The following is a 9,478-nucleotide window of genomic DNA, read 5'->3' on the forward strand; positions in this document are numbered from 1 at the left end:
GAACTCCTGAAGACTCTACCCGAGAATATGCATTTGATATTCAACGAAGATTTCCAGAATTTCAAGTTATAGAACCTTAAGGTCAAGGTTGTAAGGGGGACGGATTGTTATGTGGAAATATTTGAATTGTCGTTTTGTGTTTTTACTGATGCGTTTAGTATTTGTATTTAGTAGTATTTCTGTTTCAACCAAATTGACACGTGTTCATTGGCATTTGTTGTGAGGCCTAACGGTTATAAGACGTGTATGAAGATGGTTTTTATGAAATAATTTAGCAGCTTTCTCTCTCATTTCTCTTGTTTCTCCTTCTTTCTCTTCTCTCTTCTCTGAATTTCTCAGGTATCAAAATTCCACAGCTAGGCTGATCGACATCTGCCCTTGCTCAACGGTGACAATATAGGCAGTATAAAAATGACCCAAAAAGTTCTTCCAAACAGACTATTCTTTCCGAACAGAAATGGAACACCAGAAAAAAATTCAAAACAGAAACCCAAAAATTAGAGTAGGCCCTGACACTGAGGCACGCTGATCAATTCATAGAGTAAATACTAATCCCTGTAATTTCTCTAATTAGCTAGCTATAGCTATTGATATGAACACACTATATACAACTAAAACTGTGGAAAATAGTTTTTGACATTTTTGTCATTACCATCAATTTGCGGAGTACTGAGCAGATAAATAAACTACCAACAAAAGAATTCGAACCTGAAAATGGCGAGCGAAAATATAAAATATAAAATTGGAGTATCTGAAATTGGCTTTCTTATCCTTAAGATTACGACAGGTAGTACAATGAACTGATAGCACTATGAAACAAAACAAAATTCATGGCCTACAGCACTATTTACCACTCTACAAGGCATTTGCTTCTCCACATATTGAACTTCTGGCCCTCATATATTGAACTTCTGGGGAACGGAGTCAAAGTCATCAAAGTCAAACCTCTGACGCTCTCGCCCGGCCTGAACATTTAAAACAACATTCATATGATCAACAATTGCATATTCCTAAGGTTGGCAAATGCCTGTTAGAAAAATGATAATAATACATCAAAGTATGAATTACCTTTGCTAGGTACAAGGGATCACATGACATATGTTCATCCATTGCAGTCAACTTCTTTGACAGTTTCATTATCCTAGAATACCAAAGGGGTATTTAATGGTTACAGATCAACTTTGCAAATAGACAAAGCCAATAAATGTTCAAAATTTATGCTACTACGGATATATAACGTTTCAAAATTTCATGCTTCTTTTTCCAAGGCAGCATGGTCACTTTCAGCTTAAACTTAATAATATGTCAAATGTTATCCTAATATCCCATGAATTGTTTACTGGAAACTGCGAGCAAAATGGAAGTTCACTAGCCATACCTCTGAATTGAGGAGTCAACATGGTTAATCATCCCACAGGTTTTATATTGCTCAGGGTCCTCAAGGAATCTGACCATCCCATCTTTTTGGTTGATTGTCGCATATATTTCACCATCTTGGATCTTAAATTTGACAAAAAATTTTGTTACCATTCACCAAGTCAAAGAAATATATTATAAATGTACACCACAGAGCAGTTTCACATTTAGAAATTGAAACTACCATTTGAAGCACATGCATCTCGGCTTCCTTAGCGCTATTTAGTTTCACTCTGTTGGCTATGTCTTGGAGGGAAAGTGTCAAATATGTCTGGGTTAATCTCTGGATATTTCTCTTGTACATGGATGACACAACCTGCTTCACCAGTCCAAGATTACTATCCTGCAATTGAAATCCTCATTTAGAATATATCAAAAACCATGTGTCTAATTAAGTTAGACCTCAGACTGGAGTTCTCAATGTTATTTGAAACGAATGAATGCTTGCTCACACTTTCAAACTTCTCCCTGCTTGTCTGAACGTATGTCTCTAATTCTGAAATTTTTCCCGTTGTATAAGTACTTGCCAGTTCAATGTAGGGCTGCCCAAAAGACAAAATCAAAGTGAATTCAGCTAAAAAGTTTTCATGATCAAACTAAAAACCAAATTGAAAATTCTGCAAGCAAATACAGATAATGTAGACAGACTAGCATTTAATATGGACAACAAATATGAACGTATAATGCAAACACCATGAAATAAGAATGGCGCAGTAATAATCTAAGATAGATTCAACCAAGCATATATTCAACGTGATCAAAGAATCAAGGTACTGCATACACAAATCCCCAGAGGGTGAACTTCTCTCTTTTAGAATGAGATGCATATTAAGGAAGTAGCCTAAAAACAGAAAGAAGGAAGACCGGTTCCTCAAAAAGAATCTCTTCATGCATATACGAGGATGCTTTCCCTATTTCACACTAAAAAAGCAACATTTGGTGATATTATATTTGTAGACTTTATCAAAGGAAACTTTAGAGTCCATATACTTGTCAAGAGCACACAAAATATACGGATCATTCAACACTAGACCGTGGAAAGTCCTAATGGAAAATAAACAATCAATAACTAATTCTTTAGCATAATTTTGCATTTACCTGACAGAAGTTCTTCAGATTTCTTTGAGCTGCTGAAGAAGCATATTTAGGAAGACTTGTAGAGAACTGTCACCACAAGAATAACCACTCACAGACCATGTTTCAAAATGTAACAAACATTTTTCCTTTCAAAGAAATTCATGAAGAAACCAAAGTTCTTAAATCAATTGAATTTTTCAAATAGTACTTAAATGGGAGTTACTTTGAGTGTATATTGATATCTTTACACTCCAAGTTTTTATGACACAAGGTGAACTGAAAATAAGATATACCTGTCCCTGGTGAATGAGAGAAACCAATATGTACTTTTTGTATGCTTGAACAGCAATAGCATTTATTGATGACATAGGAGCCGTCACGACCTGAGATGAGGGATATCGATTATTGTAAAAGCAATCTGGTGCAATAGGAGTATTAAAATAAAACGAAAGAAGACATACATTATGTAAAAGCTCTAATGCCTTCTGAAAACGCTTTTGTCCAATGCATATCATCCCACTGCCATAATATCAATTGAGAGGCATTCTTAGAAATTCCTCTTCAATATAAAAACCTGTTGAACACATAATGCCTAGAGAAGAATATAGCTATTAAACTTAAATAAATCACCATTATTTTGTACTTCTCCTAATCATCTTTTTCTTCCATTGGATTCATCTATATGGTTATAGCAAATCACAATCAATTATTTAGGCTCTTTTAGTAACAATGCAATCACAACTATAACTCTGTCATAAATAAATTTTGCGATGCTTGAAATATTTGCGACTTAGTGCTTATCATTTTCATTCTTCCCAATGAATGTTATCTTTCAAAGCTCTATATCTGATGGTTTCTTGATACTGCATATCCATAAAATTTAAACTGCTGGAAAGTAATCAGTATTGAGTTTCTGAACACCTTCAATAGAGTAACCAAGCAATTACAGGATGTTATACAATTTATCATCAAAAATATGTACAACTCATACATTCACCATTCTATTTTATTCAAATTTGAATTCATTAGCTCGAAGTGACTTAATTTTTTTTGCTTGATTGTTTACTATTTTTCAATATATTCACATCCATATTGAAAGAAGTGTGTCAAATATACAGTAAAAAGAATAGTGTGGTACAAGGATGTTTGCTAATTCTACTCTTTCAACTTATAACTGCATAGTTAATTGCTTGAAAAGGAGTGGAGAAAACTGCAACCGGTTGACTATTGAAAACTTGGTTGGCAATCCCCAACAGAAGATTCATACATAACATTAGCGAGAGCTAAGACATGTCACCCATTATAGAAAAGAGAAATTCTGGATAAACAAGTAATTCAATGAAGAAGCATCTCAGTAATGAACTAGAAAAGACATAAATAACTGCTGAGCAGCAAAAACAACTTACCCGTAATAGCAATAGAGAAACAAGTCCCTTGGCTGATCAACCTCAAGTATATCATCATCAAGAATGGAAAGACCCGATTTATAGGACTTTGACAGCAGACAGAGTTGAAGGAACTCCGGATGCAAAGTGGTCAAATGTACATTTGAAGACTGAAGCTTCCGCAAAGCTGCAAGCATTGGAGCCACTCCACGCATAGGTGCTTCAAGCAGCATAACTTGGTCCTTGAACCTCTTACAGACAGATACGACTGCAAGTTCAGAGAAATTAACATGAAAGAGTATGGATCATAGTTGTCAAATCGAGATTCAAATCGTGATTCAAAATCCTCATTTTGTGAATAGCGAACTTAAAATATTAGTCCAGAAATGCAATTTTAATTTGTCAAAAAAAAAAAAAAAATCATATAAACTGTCAAGGAACCATTTGAACTAAAAGCTTAAGCTTATAGTTAAAGGTCCGCTTCATATTAATATCTGACACACCCCCACACGCGAATGCCCACTTGGCTTGAAGCGTGCACAACACATGCCCAGGAATCGAACCCTAGACCACTTGGTCACACTAGCTCTGATACCATGTCATGGAACCAATTGAACTAAAACCTCAAGCTAATAGTTAAAGTCCACTTCATATTAATATCTGACACACCCCCACACGCGAATGCCAACTGGGCTTGAAACGTGCACAACACAAGCCCATATTACCATGTCCTACAATTAAATCAACAAACTGGGCTTGAAGCGTGCACAACACAAGCCCATAATACCATGTCCTACAATTAAATCAACAAAAGGGGCTGCCAGGAATCGAACCCTAGACCACTTGGTCACACTAGCTCTGATACCATGTCATGGAACCGATTGAACTAAAAGCTCAAGCTAATAGTTAAAGGTCCACTTCATATTAATATCTGACACCCCCGCACACGAATGCCCACTGGGCTTGAAGCGTGCACAACACAGGCTCATATTTCCATGTCCTGCAATTAAATCAACAAATGGGGCTGCCAGCAATCGAACCCTTGACCACTTGGTCAAAGTAGCTCTGATACCATGTCATGAATAAGTACTTAAAATTCAAATTCAAATCTAATGCAATCCTAAATAAAAACTAATTCACAAAAAAAGAAGAAAGTTTGGAAAGAAAAGAAGACGATGAAATTATGCAATCCATGTCTGTTGATTTATTATGAAAAGAGTCATTGTATTTGTCTGTCATTATAATTTGGAAAGTTGAGTTTTATTGTAATCTGTTTCTTTGAATTTGAATTATTGATTTTTAAATTGTTTTTACTCATTTAGTTGAGCTGTTCAATCCTTATTGGTTGTATGTGGCACACCAAAAGTCATTCATGAATTCTGCCTTTAATTGAAATGTACAGATTCCATAACTCTTAATTGCTGCCAATTTTTTTCTCTTGATGCATGAATTGTTAGAATCGGACGACTCGTCCGATTCACCACTGAGTCGTCCGATTCACCATCGATTCTTGATGATTTCCAATTCTACCTACAGAGTCGGCTCGAAATGGAGCCGACTTGATTCGAATTGTACGATTCGAATACCATTCTAACAACAGTGGTATGTATAAAGCACTGTTTGAGAAATTAACACATACAATGCATTTTAATTTGGTTCAAAGTAGAGATAAATACACTTATCAGGCGCCAAGCGAATTTGTTCTGCGACACAAGAAGTGATAAACCTGGAAAAAAGTATGACCAACGTTTTGGCTTGCTCTTTAGAAATTGGACCTGCTGTACACGCCTCTCTGCAAGCAGATATAAGTATAAAATCACAAGTCAATCACTCCCAACAGAGAAGGCCCCACATGAGTAAATTCTCCAGTGTTAAATTATTAGAAAATATTGCACATTTGTAAGTTCTCATACCAAGTTCACTTGAATTCAACAAATACATGAAGCTAATAAATTTATCTATTTATTTATTTAATTAATTTTTTTCAATTACCAACTGGAAGTGGAACTAGTGACATTCACAAGTATAATGACATTGAAATTCTAATTATCTATCCACTCGCTCAGATTCTCTCTTTACTTTGATTTTGAATCGTCCATTTCACCACTAATTTCCATCATCCGGAGGTAGAAATTAGCAAATTGAGGTTTAACAAAGAAAAACCATACAAAGTGCCAAATAACACAAAAAATACACTACGAAACTGAAATGTTGGCATGTATATGCATACCATAGAGTTCGAAACATATCAAACCAAAAAACTCTGAACGAATCCTAAAGCAGTTAAACCCTAAAATTATGTAACAAAGAATATAAAATAATAATAATAAAAAAAAGATGAAAGAAAAAAGGCTGTAATGGAAAAGAGAAATAGGAATTACAAAATGTAGAGATAACCGAGAGAGTGTATGGAGGGTTCAAGCTGGTCGAGGAAAGGCAACAACCGAGTGGACTCAGCATGAAGCGACTCGTCTGCTTGTTTCAAGTAGGTGTGAAGAGCAGCAATATCAGCCACGCTTCCCGATAGCCCTTGGATTTGCGTCACCACCGATTCTACGCTGTTCATCTTTATCTTCTTTCGATCAATCGATCACACAAAATCAAACTCACTCCTCAACGCAAAAATTTCACTCTCTTCTGTGTTATCAATCTTTCACCGGAACTCGGGGATCAACTCTGTGATATATACGGGCACCTGATTTGGTGGGCTGGCGGCCCAAAATCTTAAATTAGGCCCGATTTTAGACAAGGTTAAAATTGTAAGAGTACCACAGTGTTGAAGCATGTAGAAAGCAAATCAGAGGGATCCGATAGTAGTAGAAAGGGGAAGACGAAGAGAAGAAGAAAATGGGGGATTATCACTTTGTGTACAAAGATTTGGAGGGAGCATCGACGCAATGGGATGATATACAGAGAAAGCTTGGTAATTTACCAGAAAAGGCACCTGCTTTTAAGCCACCTCCCTTTACACCAGCTGAAGACGAAGATTCAATTCCAAAAGATAAGTCCTGGATCGATAAAAAGACTGAAGAAGAGCTCGAGGACCTCGAGGATGATCTCGACGACGATCAGTTCCTTGAAGAATACAGGTCTAACTCCTTGTTTTTTATTAATTAATTGAATTTGGCGTTTTCTTTTCTCATTGTTTACATAGCTGAATTCATTTACATAATTGAGCTCATAGAAGTGAAATTTTGTGTTTCTCTTAGATCTTTTGATATGTTCCTAAAGGAAAGGAATTATTTATTGCTCTTTTCTTTATTATGTCTACTTCAAGTGCTGGCGAAAATAACTGCAGGGGGGATTTGATGGATTATCTTGTTATTTTATTTGGAATGTTGATGTGTTCTTATAATTGAAATGGTGAAAATAGGAAGAAGAGATTGGCTGAGATGAGGGTAACAGCTAAAGTTTCGAGGTTTGGAACAGTGGTTCCAATTTCAGGGTCAGATTTTGTGAGAGAAGTGTCTCAAGCGCCCCCTGATGTTTGGGTGGTGGTAATTCTCTACAAGGATGGGTATGATTGATCTTTGATCTCTGATTTTTTCTTTTTCTATTTTTCTGTGTTGCCTTATGAAATTTGTTTGTGGGGTTGAGATGATAGATACCAACAATGTGGAGTACTGCTGAAATGTTTGGAAGAATTGGCAACAAGATATCCTGCTACAAAGTTTGTTAAGATTATATCGACAGATTGCATACCAAATTACCCAGATTGTAATCTTCCCACTTTACTGGTATACAATAATGGTGCAGTGAAAGCAAATTATGTGGGTCTGCATAACTTCGGCAGGAGATGTACTCCTGAAGGTATTGCCTTATTGAGTTATTAAAACCATGAGTTGTAAGATGTCGATTATGGTTCAATTATTTATTGTGTGGAGAGTTTGAATTGTATTGTAGGTGTTGCATTAGTTCTTTGTCAATCAGATCCAGTTCTAAATGATGGGCAGAATGGAAGTGAGGCATCAAGAGAGAGTGTTGTGGAAGGAGTTCGTCGGAGGTTCCTAGAGAAGGTAGTGAAGGAGCATGAGAATGATGATGATGGATATTCAAGTGATTAGATTTTTAATGATCTTCTTCAAGTCTCATTATATTTGTTGTTTTGGTGGAAACTTTTGATAGTCTCTCTCTCTCTGCGTTGGGTGGATTTGTTTTTAAACAGAATTAAGCATTTTATCTCTATATGGCACTGATATTTGCGACTTCAAACAAAGTTGAAGCTTAATAAAGCAAAACTGAAAAATGTTTATCCTATGGAAACTGAAAGTTTAACATAACATCTAATAACTCCTTGCTTACCTTTCAGGACTAGCATTTTCCCTATTTCGCATCATATATGCTGCTGTGCTGTTAGTTTTAAAAAAGTTTCATTTTAAAGTTTCTACTTGGCTTTTGTTTTAGCAGTCTCTTGAACTTATTTAAATTTATCTAATACTAACCTGAATTTGTTTAAAAATATTAAATTGGCTTCCTGAAGTTGCTTAGAGGGACTCTTGAACTTGTAAAATGAGGTATATTTTTCAATTTATTAAAATTTATAACAAGTTAATCATATCATTTTTAAGCAAGTTTGGAGTAGTTACTCATGTTTCCTGGAAGGTTAATGAAATACTCTATATAAATTTAGAAAGTCAATCTGCTTTTTGGATTAAATATAGGTGCAAGAGTTTTTTTATGATTTTTTTTTTTCATATTAAATTTGATAAATTGTCAACATTGGTAATACTTTTTCATATAATTTTTGAATTTTTTTAATAAGTTATAAATTGGTCCTTATTACTTTTAGAGATTGATGTTTATTCCTAACCTATGAAATGATAGAAATATTTCTAAGCAACATTCATTTTATTCCTATCTAACTAAACATTTGGACATAACAGTTATATGTATTTGACTCGTCAGTAGTGTTCACCTGGACACCGAATAACGAAATGACTTTGATCATTCATCGTTATATCAAGCTTATTAAAATCCTATGATTGAGATTCGAAGCATTCCAAGATTTAGATTTAATAAACCTTGAACTAATGGTGGTCATTCAGGGTTCAAGTGAACACTACAATTTGGTTCGTTATACAACTATCAAATCAGACATTTCAGATATAAATGATGTTTAAAATGTTCATTAAAATACTAGCACTTTAGTTTACCTTATATAAACTAATCACAAAAAAATGCTAAGGGAAATTTACAAAACTAATCTAATGTGGAGGCCGATTTACATTTTTGGACTCATTTCAACACATGCTACCAAACTATGCACTTACAATATATGTTTTTCAAAAATACCTTCAGTATATATATATATAACTAATAACATAATACAAAATTACAATCCAAATTTCATCTCTTTATTTTCTCATCTCCTTTCATTCAAACTTCATTTCCAACACCACTTTCAAGAATCAAGCCAAGTTTCTTATTGATTTCCAATATCATGTAAGTCTTTTGTTGATTTTAAATACATAAAAATCAAATATAATTTGTAGTTATATGTAGTTGAAGTTAATTCTAAATTAGTCGAAATTTTCAATTCGCAATTTATGATTTTACTATGCAATCCGCGAATTGCGAAGTAATTTAACCTAGTTTTCTTC

General features: G+C 34.6%; 2 protein-coding genes across 2 annotated transcripts; one reads left to right on the forward strand and one right to left on the reverse strand.

The window, feature by feature from the left end:
• Window positions 1-699: 699 nt before the first annotated feature.
• Window positions 700-6,589, reverse strand: LOC136232439 (COP9 signalosome complex subunit 3). Its single transcript, XM_066021614.1, has 11 exons — window positions 6,260-6,589; window positions 5,555-5,670; window positions 3,900-4,146; window positions 2,955-3,012; window positions 2,787-2,876; window positions 2,515-2,580; window positions 1,869-1,958; window positions 1,601-1,759; window positions 1,379-1,500; window positions 1,069-1,141; window positions 700-965 (listed from the first exon to the last, which is right to left on the reverse strand). Exons 1-11 carry the CDS (start codon window positions 6,442-6,444, stop codon window positions 897-899), a joined length of 1,275 nt encoding a protein of 424 aa, XP_065877686.1. The 5' UTR covers window positions 6,445-6,589; the 3' UTR covers window positions 700-896.
• A 21-nt stretch (window positions 6,590-6,610) lies between these two features.
• On the forward strand, window positions 6,611-8,133 carry LOC136232440 (uncharacterized). Its single transcript, XM_066021615.1, has 4 exons — window positions 6,611-6,967; window positions 7,252-7,395; window positions 7,483-7,688; window positions 7,782-8,133. Exons 1-4 carry the CDS (start codon window positions 6,726-6,728, stop codon window positions 7,940-7,942), a joined length of 753 nt encoding a protein of 250 aa, XP_065877687.1. The 5' UTR covers window positions 6,611-6,725; the 3' UTR covers window positions 7,943-8,133.
• The last annotated feature ends 1,345 nt before the right edge of the window (window positions 8,134-9,478 follow it).

This window comes from Euphorbia lathyris, chromosome 6, assembly GCF_963576675.1.
Source record: "Euphorbia lathyris chromosome 6, ddEupLath1.1, whole genome shotgun sequence".
Classification (NCBI taxonomy): domain Eukaryota; kingdom Viridiplantae; phylum Streptophyta; class Magnoliopsida; order Malpighiales; family Euphorbiaceae; genus Euphorbia; species Euphorbia lathyris.